The 14,496-nt window shown below is 36.6% G+C and overlaps 2 protein-coding genes across 9 annotated transcripts in view; one reads left to right on the top strand and one right to left on the bottom strand.

The window, feature by feature from the left end:
- Positions 1–14,496, top strand: part of AGK (acylglycerol kinase) — a 985,672-nt gene that overhangs the window by 142,771 nt on the left and 828,405 nt on the right. The window lies entirely within an intron of this gene.
- Positions 1–14,496, bottom strand: part of BRAF (B-Raf proto-oncogene, serine/threonine kinase) — a 202,331-nt gene that overhangs the window by 81,233 nt on the left and 106,602 nt on the right. For all 8 annotated transcript variants that reach the window (XM_050782236.1, XM_050782237.1, XM_050782244.1 and 5 more), the window contains exons 4-5: positions 2,691–2,794; positions 1,752–1,854 (exon numbers count right to left, since the gene is read on the bottom strand). In XM_050782236.1, coding sequence (XP_050638193.1) covers positions 1,752–1,854; positions 2,691–2,794 — 207 coding nt within the window. The remainder of the gene's footprint in view (positions 1–1,751; positions 1,855–2,690; positions 2,795–14,496) is intronic.

The following is a 14,496-nucleotide window of genomic DNA, read 5'->3' as shown; positions in this document are numbered from 1 at the left end:
TCCTCATCCATCAGGCCTAAGCTTAGATATTTCTGTCTCTGAGAAACCTGACTCCTCAAAAGCCAGGTTAGGAATCTCTGTGCATCTACAGAACTTTATACAAACATAGTAATTATGAATGTTTATGAAAATTTATTAAATCTTCTCTCTACTCTAAGGCAATGACACTATCTTATTCATTTGTCATATCCCTAGGTAAGATATGGTATTGGCAAATGGAAAGTTCTCAATAAAAATTTACTGGCAAGTATCCAACTAGGTGGTGACAACTTCCATACTCTGGAATCAATCTGCAGTTTGCTTTCACTATCCTTCTGTGGCAAAGACCTTCCTGAGGCATCATTTTAATGCTATTTTCTCATGCTTAGCAACTTAGGTCTTCTTTTATCTCCTCATATCCAATTGCTAGCTAAGAAGAATTATTAAGAAACAGAGTAGTAATCACTATGAAATGTATGCTCAACTGTATTTGTATTCTTAAGAACTTAAATAAAAATCTTAAAATTTATCCACTTAAAATTCAACATGTTAAAATTATTTGCTGCACAGTAAAGTTTGATTGACATTAGGTGTAGCTTACACTTGTCCAAAAAAAATGCCTTACAGAAACACAAATCTGATTTGATTATTCACTACTAATGGAGGCTTGAAAGCATAAACCCCAAATGAAATAATCTAATCAATCATCTGCTTTCAGAGCCCAGCTGGATTAATCACCAAGACACATGGGAAAATACTTGACGCCTAAAAGGTAGCAGTAACTATCCACCTAGAAAAAACTCTGGCCAAAATTCCATATATAGAGAAAAGAAAGAAATGTATTCCTGACTCACAGACAACTTTTGGCTTCTGCCTGCCATTTTAGAGGCTAGGTTCTCAAGTTCTATGTAGATCTTCATCTCTAAGATGAAAGGTCCCACATTCTGGGCCTTATGCTGGTGACACTTACGCTCATGCTAGGTTCTAGCAAATGCAAAAACCAGACAAAGAAAGAAGCCTCAAGGAGAGTTTAATACCCAGCCATTCTATTTCCATTAACCTATCCTTCAGAAACACAAGGATGTGTACAAGTGTGTCAAGATATATGCAGAAAGACCCTGTTTAGCCCTGTATGTAACAGATTTTTTAAAATACAAAAACTTAAATGTCTATCAATAGAGAAATGGTTAAATATACTGAACTCCTATTCTTATGAATTATTACATAACCATACTAAAATAAAGCCAGGCATACTGACATGAAAAGATGTCCATGACATCCTGTTGAATTAAAAAAAAAGCAAAGAATATCACATAGTATGGCTCCATTTTTGATTTAAGAAAGGAAAAAGAAAAGAAAGTAATGAAGGAAAAGGAGAAAAAAAGAAAGGAAAAAACTTTGGGCTTACAGGTACAAGCACATGTTTATATACACAGAAAAAAGTTTGGAAGACAGAACAATAATCTGTTAATCTAAACAAATGTTGGCCTCTAGGAGGGTATTTTCACTTTTTTTACTTGACATACTTTTTGCACTATTCAAAATTTTCTTTTAACAATGCATACATATTACTTTTTTAAATTAAAAAGAGTATAAAGATTAAAATTAAACTCTTGTTTAACTATAAGTTTTTAAAGAAAACAACTGATTTCAACTCAGGTAAAATGTCAATTCCAAAATTACTCATCCATATTTCACATTCCTTAAATAAAAATTCATTCAATAAAATTTGAACATTTCTGACATTTCAAAAAAAATGTAAAGATACATACAAAGTTGTGTGTTGTAAGTGGAACATTCTCCAACACTTCCACATGCAATTCTTCTCCAGTAAGCCAGGAAATATCAGTGTCCCAGCCAATTGGTTTCTTCTCTCTGAAAAATGTAGACACAAGCCTTTCTTGGTTATTACACCTAAAAATATTCATATACCTCATGCTGAAGATATAAAAATTGGTTATCGAGGGGCTAGTAACAGTGAGGGAGGTTTGGCTCCCTAGTATTCCATCGTTAGAAATTTAAATGGCAATAAATTAATTTTAAGTTTACCCCAAATAAATGTATCACTCTTGGACAAACAGCAGGGTAAAGAGATGTACTCTTTTCTTCAAGTCAGCTCCAGAAAAGACCTACAACAGCAGAAAATGGATTGTTCCTGGGGTCAAAAAAAAAAAAAAAAAAAAAAAATCACAGGTACGGACTTATCTATCCATTCACGGAAAAAGAGTACTGAAGAGACAGGGACGACATGCCCCCAAAATGATTTCTTTTTTTTTTTTTTTTAAAAAGAGGATTCAAAATGTGAGGGTCTTGGAACAATGTTAGACACTTTCTGAAAGAAAAGTAGGTCAATATAAAATGTTAATTTTGATATACCTTTTGTGAAACTATGAATTTGTATTAAAAATGGGAGGGGGGTAAGAGTCCATTATCCAAATAAATCACACTCTGAATGGTTCAAAAATTGTAAGAATCTCAAATTCCAAATAAAATCATTTGATCAAAGTAACAAACACTACAGTCATATAAAATTATTTAATTTAACTCCTCATATGGTCTACAAAATTTCTTCAGGCTTAGTATTAATTTAATACTTTTTCTTAAAGTAGACTTTCAATTCCCTAGATTTGGGTAAAGATCCTAAGAAAACTTCAAAATTTAATGTGTGATTTTCTTTTTAAACAAAATTTCACGTCACATACAAACCATACCCATCCTGAATTCTGTAAACAGCACAGCATTCTGGGATTAGACCTCTCATCATCAGTGCTTTCTTTAGACTGTCTCGGACTGTAACTCCACACCTTGCAGGTACCTATGGTATCATAAATATATTGATAAGAGGTAAAGGGAGCAAATTACATTTTTTCGTATCATTAAAAAAATTTAGTAGTTCACCTTTAAAAAGTCAAATGGGTCACTAGGTCAGACACAACACCATTTCTACAGCTAACTTAATACTAAAGGAAAATTATAACCCAAATATGTGTTATTATTCACCAACTTAAAGCAAAATTAATTTTCATTAAAATTATGAAATATTTTAAACACATAAAAAGAGAAAATAACAGTATCTGCTACAATATACCCACCAACACAGTACATCCATCACTGCGAAATAATAGATGTCATGTCAATATTAAAAGCAAAATCAATTTTGATCCAATATTGTTCAGAACTGAAAACTGTATAACCCTTCAATCACACTGACTGTCCTTAAGAGACATCTTACTGGCCCTAAACATAGCGGGAAGAAAAAAATTTAATGTGTATACTTGATATTTGTTGTTTGGTGCCCCTGTTTCCTCTGGGAATATTCCCTTCTCTAGAAATCCACATAGTACTAGAAAAGCTATCAATCAAGGGTCACAACTTTTATGTCACTACAGATGACAGAAGCTGGCTAATCAGTTTCCCATACCCCTGGCAAGAGCAACTGGTCCAGGGCTATATATATGACCCAAACAGCAGCTGAGTTCTTCCCTAAATTGATACATGGACACTGATTGAGAAAAGTCCTTGTTTCTACTGTAGTTTTGTAGATTTGTAGAAGATACAAATCTGGAGCCCTCAGTGGACATACTCTCCACACATTGAGAAAATCTGTTACAGAATGAAGCTAACATACGAAGAAGCAGAGATTACATGGGAAGAGAGAGGCGGGGGGAGGGAAAGGGAAAGAGAAAAAGAAAGCGATCTTTCTGTATATTTAAAGTTATCCATATCTCTAGCCTTTGCCTTGCCTCATCCCCCACAGGCAAATCTGAGTAAGTTGGAACTGAAGGTGTAGATTAAAGTGAGGCAGTGTAAGTACAGAGGATACAGTTTTTATTGGGAGGAGGTGTAAGAAGTAGGGGAAGTGTTAGTTTGTAACAATAAGTTCCATTCGTTTAAATTAAGGTTCTTAGCAAACCAAAAGTTTCCAAAGAAACTGGGAGTATTTATGCTAGAGGGGAAAAAATGGGGGTAAAGGTAAATATAAGACAGCTGAATTCAAATAATATATTGAAGGGGGAAGAGTCCAGAAAGTCTAATTAGGATCTATGACCAGAAACAACAGGATGCAGCAGGTAGTGCAATATAACCATTAAAACTATCCAGGTTGGGTGCGGTGGCTGACACCTGTAATCCCAACACTATGCGAGGCTGAGGTGAGCGGATCATTTGAGGTCAGGAGTTCGAGACCAGCTTGGCCAACATGGTGAAACATTATCTCTACAAAAAAACACAAAAAAAGTAGCGAGGCATAGTGGCGGGTGCCTATAATCCCAGCTACTCAGGTGGCTGAGGCACGATAATCACTTGAACCCAGGGGGTGGAAGTTGCGGCGAGCCAAATCATACCACTGCATTCCACCCTGGGTGACAGAGTGAGACATTACCACAAACAACAAAACCTAAACTTTTACCTATCCAGCAAGGTAAAAGTTTGTCATGAGGGAGTGGGCTTATCATTGTAAGTATTAAAGAGGAGACTGAATTGGTACAGTTGATCCTCACTGCTTGTGGAGTCCATACTTGCAAATCTCTCTACTTGCTAAAATTTATTTATAACTCTAAAGTCAATACTTGCAGTGCTTTCATAGGCATGCACAGAGCAGTGAGATATTTGAGTCATCTAACGCATGCACCTCTCCAACTGAGGTCGAACAGTGAAGCTCTCTCTCGCCTTCTTGTTTCAATTTTCATACTATAAACAAGTATCCTGGGCAGAGCCTATCTGGTGCCACTTTTTTCTCACTTTTGTGCTTTTTGTTGATGATTCTACTGTTTAAAATAATCTCTAAGCATAGTGCTCAAGTGCTGTTTAGGGCTGGTAAGCATAAGAAGGCTGTAACGTCCCTGGCAGACTAAGTACATGTGTTAGGCCAGCTTCCTTTGGGCATGAGTGATAGTAATGTCAGCCATGAGTTCAATGTTAATGAATCAACAATATGTCTTTAAACAGAAACACACACAAAACAAGGTTATGTATTGACTGATAGATGAAAATGTGACTAGAGGCTGGTAGGAACCTAACTGCATTTTAAATTTGAGGGATTTGGGGTCTGATCAAGGAAAAAGATATGACCACGAGGTGGCAGTAGCATGCATAGCTTTAATGGGTGACACTGACAGGTCTGCATGCAGAGGATGTCCTTAAAGCATACTGTCCAGAGGCTAAGGCAGAGTGGCCTCTACCCAAACAGGACTGGCCAGAAGCTGAGGCGGAGTGGCTATCATCCAGAAGAGGAGGGGTAGGGGACTCTCAGGGGAGAGGGGAATAGGAGAGGGAGCTTATATGTCTAGCTGACAATGCTAGACAACCCAGGAGGGAGTCTATGTATCGAAGAGCTCCAAAGGGCAACAGCAGCTTGGAATCTTTACAGCCCTGGGATTTGATGTTATCTATACCTAATAGATGTTGAGTACAAAATAGTTTTGTGGGGACTGCAAAGTAGTTTTGTGGGAACTGCAAAGTAGGCAGGCTCTCAGTGGCTAAAAATCTGCTTATCAGGATTATGTTTAAAACAATTAGATGTATAAAAAATTTAGTTTGCTGCAAGCACACTTTTAAGCCAATAGGTCTCAACCTTTTGTAATGGAAGAAACAACCTAGAGGCCAATATACAGAGGGTGGTTTTTTTTTTTTTTTTTTTTTTGGCTCATTTAAATAATAATAATCCTTGTATTTCCTCTAGGAGCAAGGTTCAGTGTTCACTAACTGTTTGTACTGAATTTATAGAACATAACTACTACAAACAATGAGAACTGGTTGTAACCTTTCAGAAATAATGAACTGAAGTGAAAGCTCACTTTTCCCTGTGCCACTCATCTTCTGCCTAATGCCAAAATTTCCTGACTGGTGACCGATTTTTAGTTTTAAACCACATCCAATGTATCCTATCCTATGTTACCATAGAAATCTTTCTAAAGAAGACATCTTTTTTTCTTTTTCTTTTTTATCTTTGTTTTTAATTTACTTTTAAGAAGGGATTTTTAACTTTTGCGCATGCATGTGCATGCATACCCGTGTGTGTGTGTGTGTGTGTGTGTGTGTGTGAGAGGGTGGGAGGAGGAGAGAGAGAAAGACTTCTGAGAATCTAATGAAAGCCTCAAATGTGCTCTCTGAAACAAAATTTCATAGGGTTTGTGCAATCTGAAGCTCACGATGAGTTCACTGAACTCAGCATTTAACCCATTCTAAAATATACTCTTACATTTCACTAGTCTGCTTAAAATTTTCCCATTATTTATGAGACAAAATTCAAATTCCATAATGTTTCATAAAAGGCCACCAATGACTTGGAGTTATCTATCCTTCAGCCTCTTTGGTAATTTCCCTCAGGCACTCCAGGAATGCACTTCAAATATGGCTATGCTCCCTCATGCTTCTCTACATATGCTGATCCTAAGTTGTATATATATTTCATCAACAGGCAAAAATTTGGTTTTCTGCTCTACTACCAAGGCAAGCCATCTATCAGTCCTTTTTAATTTCACTTTTGTGGGCTTAATTTTTACACTATTTGTTCTTTCATGATAGTACCTGTGCAACAGATGAAGACATCAACGGAACAAAAGAGAAAGACCAAAATAGACCCTAACACATAAAGGAAGTGTGAATAAGATAAAGGCAACATCTGAAATGGGGTAAAGATGAACTTTTAAATAATTGATGCTGGGACAACTGGAACTAATCTAGAGAAAAAGGTTCATCCATACTTCATATTGTATACCAGAATAAACTACAAATGGATCAAATATTTAAATGCTGGAAGGAGGAAGGGTAGGAGACTGAAACAAACCATAAAAGAACTAGAATAAAGCATGGCACCTTCAAATCTTCAAATGAAAAAGGCTTTTACAACTCTGATGCAAAATCTACAAGTCATAAAGGAAAAAAATATTAAATTCACCTACATAAAACTAAAAAAAACCTTTTGGATGGCAAAACAAACACATTAAAAGTGAAGTAAAAAGCGTACAAATGGTGAAAAATATATATGCAACTCATTTAGCAGGTATGTTAGCTTCCTGACACACAAAGAGCTCCTGAAAAATTGAGATGAAGACCACCAAGAGAAAAAGGGAAAAAGATATGAGAGACAGGTCACACAAAGAGAAGTAGAAATGGCCTTCATACATATGAAAATGTATTCACTCTCACTCAGAGGAAAGCAAATCCAAATTTGTGAAGTTATTTTTCATTTATCAGATTGGCAAAAATCCAAACATTTGATAACATATTCTACTGGTACGAAGCTATAGGTAAACAGACATCTCATAATTAAGCAAGACCCATGAAGCAAAATTTGTATCTATCAAAGTCACAAATGCAAATTTCTCTTTGACCTAGTCAAGCGTACTTCTGGGAATCTATCTTACAGATATGCCTGCAATATATAAGAATAATGTATTTGCAACATTATTCACTACAGTACTACTTGTACATTAAAAGTCCAGAAAGAACCTGAATGTCCATAAACACATCACTGGTTAAATAAACTATAGTACATCTATACAATGGAACTAGTTACAGATACAAAAAAAAATTACGTATGGAAACAAAATTTCCACAATGGCCTACATAAACATTAAAAACAAAATACAGAATGATATATACAGTATATCTTATGTATGAAGAGTGGGGAAATAAATGTATTTGTATTTATGTCTATATTTTTAAAACCATGAAAATTCATACACGCAGGTATATGTGTGTGTGTGCACGCACGCGCGCGCGCACACACACACACACACACACCCCTCCTTAAAAAAGAGTTAGCTAAAAGGTGCAGAGAAAATTGGACATATATTTAGGCTGGGGTGAAAACAAGATTTCTTTACGTAAATACCATATGAAAGTATAACCTGTGTAAAGGGAGGGACGTTGTCTCATATTTTAAGGTGAGGAAAACTAAAAAGAGGTATTTTTGTAATAAACTAGGTTTATGCCTTTCCTCCAAAATCTAAAATTAAGTATCTTTGATTAGCTCGTCAGAGCAATAATTTTTCTCTTAAAAAAATACAAAAGCATCCTACCTTAAAAAGGAGCCAGAGTCAATGGAATCATGTGAATATTTGCCAAGGAAACTTTAGACCAAAACAAAATTCATGAGTCCAAACTTTCACGTCAATTTTTAAAGTGAATTGAAATTATCTTTTTTTTTTTTTTTTTTTGAGACGGAGTCTCGCTCTGTCACCCAGGCTGGAGTGCAGTGGCCAGATCTCAGCTCACTGCAAGCTCCGCCTTTTGGGTTCACGCCATTCTCCTGCCTCAGCCTCCCGAGTAGCTGGGACTACAGGCGCCTGCCACCTCGCCCGGCTAGTTTTTTGTATTTTTTAGTAGAGACGGGGTTTCACCAGGTTAGACAGGATGGTCTCGATCTCCTGACCTTGTGATCCGCCCATCTCGGCCTCCCAAAGTGCTAGGATTACAGGCTTGAGGCACCGCGCCCGGCCGAAATTATCTTTTGTTACTGAGCTCACGATGATTCACATACTACTCTACTTTTGTGTATGTTTAAACTTTTCCATAGTTGGCCAGACATGGTGGCTCATGCCTGTAATCCCAGCATTTTGGGAGGCCAAGGCAGGCAGATCACCTGAGGTCTGGAGTTCGAGACCAGCCTGGCCAACATGGTGAAACCCCATCTCTATTAATATAAAAATTAGCCAGGCATGGTGGCAGGCTCCTGTCATCCTGGCTACTAGGGAGCCTGAGGCAGGAGAACCACTTGAACCCAGGAGGCAGAGGTTGTAGTGAGCCAAGACTGTGCCACTGCACTCCAGCCTGGGTGACACAGTGACACTCCATCTCAAAGGGAAAAAAATATATATATATAAATATATATATATATAATTTTCCATAGTTAAAAAGTTTAAAAAAAATAGTTCTAAAATTTAGGTGGTCATCGAAATTGTTATACGTTTAATTCTTTGAGCTAGTACATTAATTTGGTAATTTGTTTTACAGTGCAGACTATTACATGCTTTGAGTAAATTTCATGATACAGTAACATCTTAAATAAACTGGCACAGAATACACATGCCAATATACAGATTCTGAATACAAATTTAAATATATAGCTTTCTGATGTTATGATTTAACTTAACACCAAGTTCTTTTTTGGCACTATTATATCAGTTACATTTTTTTTTTTTTTTTTTTTTGAGATGGAGTCTCACTCTGTTGCCCAGGCTGGAGCGCAGTGGCGCGATCTCTAGGCTCACTGCAAGCTCCACCTCCCAGGTTCATGCCATTCTCCTGCCTCAGACTCCGGAGTAACTGGGACTATAGGCGTCTGCCACCACGCCCAACTATTTTTTTTTTTTTTGTATTTTTAGTAGAGACGGGGTTTCACCGTGTTAGCCAGGATGGTCTCGATCTCCTGACCTCATGATCCGCCCGCCTCCGCCTCCCAAAGTGCTGGGATTACAGGCATGAGCCACTGCACTCAGTCTTTTTTTTTGTTTGAGACAGGGTCTCCCTCTATCACACAGGCTGGTGCAATGATGCGACCTAGGATCACTGCAAACTCCGCTTCACAGGTTCAAGTGATTCTCATGCCTCAGCTTCCAGAGTAGCTGGGATTACAGGCATGTGTCAGCACGCCCAGCTAATTTTTTTGTACTGTTAGTAAAGACGGGCTTTTACTATGTTCATCAGGCTGGTCTCAAACTCCTCACCTCAAGTGATCTGTGTCCCTCAGCCTCCCAAAGTGCTGGGATTACAGGCATGAGTCACTGCACCTGGCCTAATTACAATATTGTTTTAAAGAAAAATGATTGCTATGATCTGCTTATAACATGTTTTCATTAAAGTAGAAGAAGAAGGATGTCTATACCACAAAAACTTCAGAAGGTAAAAGCAATTTTAGAATTAAGCACGCCTCCTGGTCAGGCTGAATTTAACTGGCCAAGAACCAGAAACCACAGGATTTATAAAGGTGACATCTTTTACTGTTAAACTGCTGTCCCAATCAAATCAAAATAAAAATGAAAGTTAATCAATTACCTTATTAGTATTCTAAGGGGAAAAAACCTACCAGGCAACAGAGAAGCACTTTCACTGTTGGCAAAGAATACAGTTTATTAGGAGCCAAGAATGTCCTCGATTCCATAGCTGTTTTATTGAAATTTAAACATAGTAATTTAAGTATCAACCTGAGCTAATACTGCTTCCTATGGTATTCATCCTCATCAAGTTGCTATGAAGATGAAATGAGAGTAAGTGAAAGTGTTTTTACAAACTGTACCACACAGAAATTGAATGGATCACCCTCTTTTATCACTTGTAGAACTTAGTTCTGCTTTGCTGTTGCTAAAAATAAAAGGGGAGGGAAGGTCTAGCATTTACTCTAGTGATGTCCCTTTACTTTCGACATATTCCATTGAAACTATTTATTTGTACTGGTGAAAGGTAAAGTTTCTGGTATTAGTTTTATTCCTAAACTGGCTAACATAAGAACATACCTTTTCCATTCCATAAACATTTCCATTCCATAAACATTTCTTGCTTGATTATAGCACAACTAGGGCATGATTTTGAAGCATCAGTCAGTATTGCCCTATTTTTTCCCTTTGCCATTCCTTTACCTTGGATGCCATAAGGATTAATGCCAATCAACAGACATTTGTTTACAAACCCCAGGGTATAGTAAACCCAAAGACTCATTCTTTCAAAAATACTTACAGTACATTTACTCAGTATTAGACACTACTCTACTCACTGAGTAAACCAAAATAGATAAGCTGTTCTCACAGAACTAAAATCATCCCATAGATGTTAAAATTTATTTAGTAGTTTTAGGTACTGTTTCAGACTTTTCATCAGTCAGACAACAGACCCACAGCTAGCATCATAATTAATGAAAAAAACCTGAAAGTCTTTCTTCTAAGACCTGGAACAAGACAAGGATGCCCACTTTCACCACTGTTATTCGACATACTACTGAAAGTCCTAGCTAGAGGAATTGGATAAGAGAAAAAAATAGGCCGGGCGCGGTGGCTCAAGCCTGTAATCCCAGCACTTTGGGAGGCCGAGACGGGCGGATCACGAGGTCGGGAGATCGAGACCATCCTGGCTAACACGGTGAAACCCCGTCTCTACTAAAAAAATACAAAAAACTAGCCGGGCAAGGTGGTGGGCGCCTGTAGTCCCAGCTACTCGGGAGGCTGAGGCAGGAGAATGGCGTGAACCCGGGAGGCGGAGCTTGCAGTGAGCTGAGATCCGGCCACTGCACTCCAGCCTGGGCGACAGAGCGAGACTCCATCTCAAAAAAAAAAAAAAAAAAAAGAGCATCCAAATTGGAAAGAATAAGTCAAATTATCCTTGTTTGTGGATAATATGATCCTATATTTGAAAAAGTCTAAAGACTCCACCAAAAAAAAATTATAACTGACAAATTCAGTAAAGTTGCAGGATACAAAATTAATATAAAAAAGTCAGCAGCATTTCTACATGCCAACAGCAAACAATCCAAAACAAAAATCAAGAAAGTAACTCCACTTACAATAGCTACAAATAAAATACCTAGGAATAAACTTAAAAACAAAGAAATGAAAGATTTCTACAATGAAAACTATAAAACACTGATGCAAGAAATTGGAGAGAACACATGAAAAAATGGAAAGACACTGGAAGAATCAATATGCTAAAATGTCCATACTACCCAAAGCAATCTACACATTCAATGCAATCCCTATGAAAATACCAAAGACATTCCTCACATAAATAGAAAAATAATCCTAAAATTTATATGGAACTACCGAAGGCCCAGAATAGCCAAAGCCATTCTAAGCAAAGTGAACAAAACTGGAAGAATCACATTACCTCACTTCAAATTATACTACAAAGCTATAGTAACCAAAACAGCATGGTACTGGAATAAAAACAGACATACAGACCAATGAAACAGAATAAAGAACAATGAAATAATTCCATACTTCTACAGTTAACTCATTTTTGACAAAGGTGCCAAGAACATACACTGGGGAAAGGACAGTCTCTTCAAATGATACTCCCTGTCCCAGGAATTCCACTTTCAGGTTTGTGACATCTTGTTATATGTGTACAAAGAGACTAACACAAGAATGTTCTTATTACATCACTGTTTGTCATAACAAAAAAATCCAAATATAACCTAAATGCTCATCAATGGAGAAAAAGATAAACTGTGGTATATTAAGAAGCTGGAATACTTGATAATAGCATTGAATGAAATAGATCTGTATGTATCAACATATAAATACATACACCTTGAAATCATAATTTTGAATAAAAAGGACGAGATGCTGACCATTACTTACATATAGTATCGTATCACCTTACAAATTAAAAAAACAAAAACACTGGCTTATGGAACACATATACATAACAAAATATAAAAATATGATTGAAGGTACCTCACATTTATCATAGTGATTGCCCCTTTGGGGACAAGATGGGATGAGGGGTGTTCAGCAGAGGAATGGGACTGGCAGAGGAACCTAAATTTGTACTTCTATGTATAATATGAAGCAAATATAACAAAAAAATAGTATTTGTTCATTGTAGGTAACTAAACACAGCTGTTTAATATATTGTCCTTTATACTTTTCCATATAAGTATTTTAATTTTTTTTTTTTTTTTTAGATGAAGTCTTGCTCTGTTGCCCAGCCTGGAGTGCAGTGGCATGATCTCGGCTCACTGCAACCTCTGCCTCCCAGGCTCAAGCAATTCTCTTGCTTTACTCTCCCGAGTAGCGGGATTACAGGTGTGCACCACAATGCCTGGCTAATTTTTATATTTTTAGTAGAAACAGGGTTTCACCATGTTGGCCAGGCTGGTCTCAAACTCCTGACCTCAGGTGATCCGCCCGCCTTGGCCTCCCAAAGTGCTAGGATTATAGGCATGAGCCAACACGTCAGCACCGGCCAAGTATTTTAAATTTTCTAAACAAAAAGTTAAAAAACCTTATGAACAATATTTTCTAAATGTTAAACCAAAGTTACCAATTTTGAAATACCTAAAACAGGCAACTTTCTTTACAACACTATATACAACTTATAAGTATGGTTTTCATTTAGTGATATAAAAGGCCACATCCAGGGACTTGCTACTATCACATTTCTTGATATTACAATCCTTTCATTTAGTCTACCTTATTTTGAAGATAGCTTACCTAAGCTACCTTATACTGAAGACAGCTTACCTATCTTACGTAGTCTATCTTATACTGAAGATAGCTTACCTAGGAATAAAGTTAGAAACAAAGAAGATACTGAAGATAGCTTACCTATCTTCAATATTTCCCTTTTGTGTCCCTAGAGCATTCAGTTTTATTCTTGTTATCTCCACTTCTTTCTCCTGTTGTGTCATAGATCCTTGGAGAACTTGTACATCTTCCCATCTCTAGAGGAAATAATCTTGGCTACTTTCTCTTTTCTGTCCGATTTCTATTATTAGAGCATCGTTCAAAAATCTTTGTAATTTTTCTTGTCTCAGGTCATTGGTATTTAACTATGAATTGTATGTAAAACTATTTATAAAAGCAAACCCTTTCTCCACAAAGATATATAAAAGCCAACAATCACACACAAAGATGCTTCACATTCCTAGGATAGAAGGGAAATGCAAATAAAACCCAAAATGAGACACCATTTCATACCCATTAGGATGGCTATAATAAAAAAGACAAATAATAAACAAGTTTGGCAGCGATGTGAAAAAAACAGGACCCTCATGCTCAAGGGAAAGTACAATGGTGTAGCCATTTTGAAAAACATTCTGCCAGTCTCTTAAAAGGTTACTAGAGGCATAAATGAAATCATATGTCCACACAAAACCTTGAACATGAATGTTCACAGCAGCAATGTTCATAATAGCTAAAAAGTAGAAACAACACAAATGTCCATCAGCTGATAAATGTGTAAACAAAATGTGGTATATACATCCAATGAAATATTATTGAGCCATAAGAAGGCATGAAGGACTGACATAGGGTACAATGTGGATAGAGTCTGGAAACATTATGCTAAGGAAAAGAAGTCAGTCACAAACACATATTGTATGATTTCATTTATATGAAATGCCAGAGAATAGGCAAATCTATAAAGACGGAGAGCAAATGGGTGGTTACACAGGGATGAGAGGAATGGGAAGTGACTGCTAACGGGTTTAGTGTTTCTTTTTGGGGTGAAAAAATATTTTTAAATGGATTATCACGGCCACAGAACTTTGTGAATATACAAAAATCATTTTATACTTTAAATGGGTAAATGGTATGGCTTTTGAATTATATCTCAATAAACCATCAAGCAAAATTTTTTAAAAGAAATTTTATTTTGACTTATAAACCTAAACAGGCTTAGAACACAAGCCATCTTTGGGGGTAATCAGGTGAGTCTAATATTTCTTGGTTAATTTTTTGTCATATAACACAAACAACTGTCATACAGACAAACAATATACACAGGACTCAAGTCAAATATACTTTAAGTGTTATTAGATTGGTAATACTTTAAAAATTCTGTTAACATTCTATGTTGGCC

Source organism: Macaca thibetana, chromosome 3 (genome assembly GCF_024542745.1).
Source record: "Macaca thibetana thibetana isolate TM-01 chromosome 3, ASM2454274v1, whole genome shotgun sequence".
Taxonomy (NCBI): Eukaryota; Metazoa; Chordata; class Mammalia; order Primates; family Cercopithecidae; genus Macaca; species Macaca thibetana.
The sequence above is the reverse complement of the archived record's forward strand: the minus strand, read 5'-3'. Positions and strand labels throughout refer to the sequence as shown.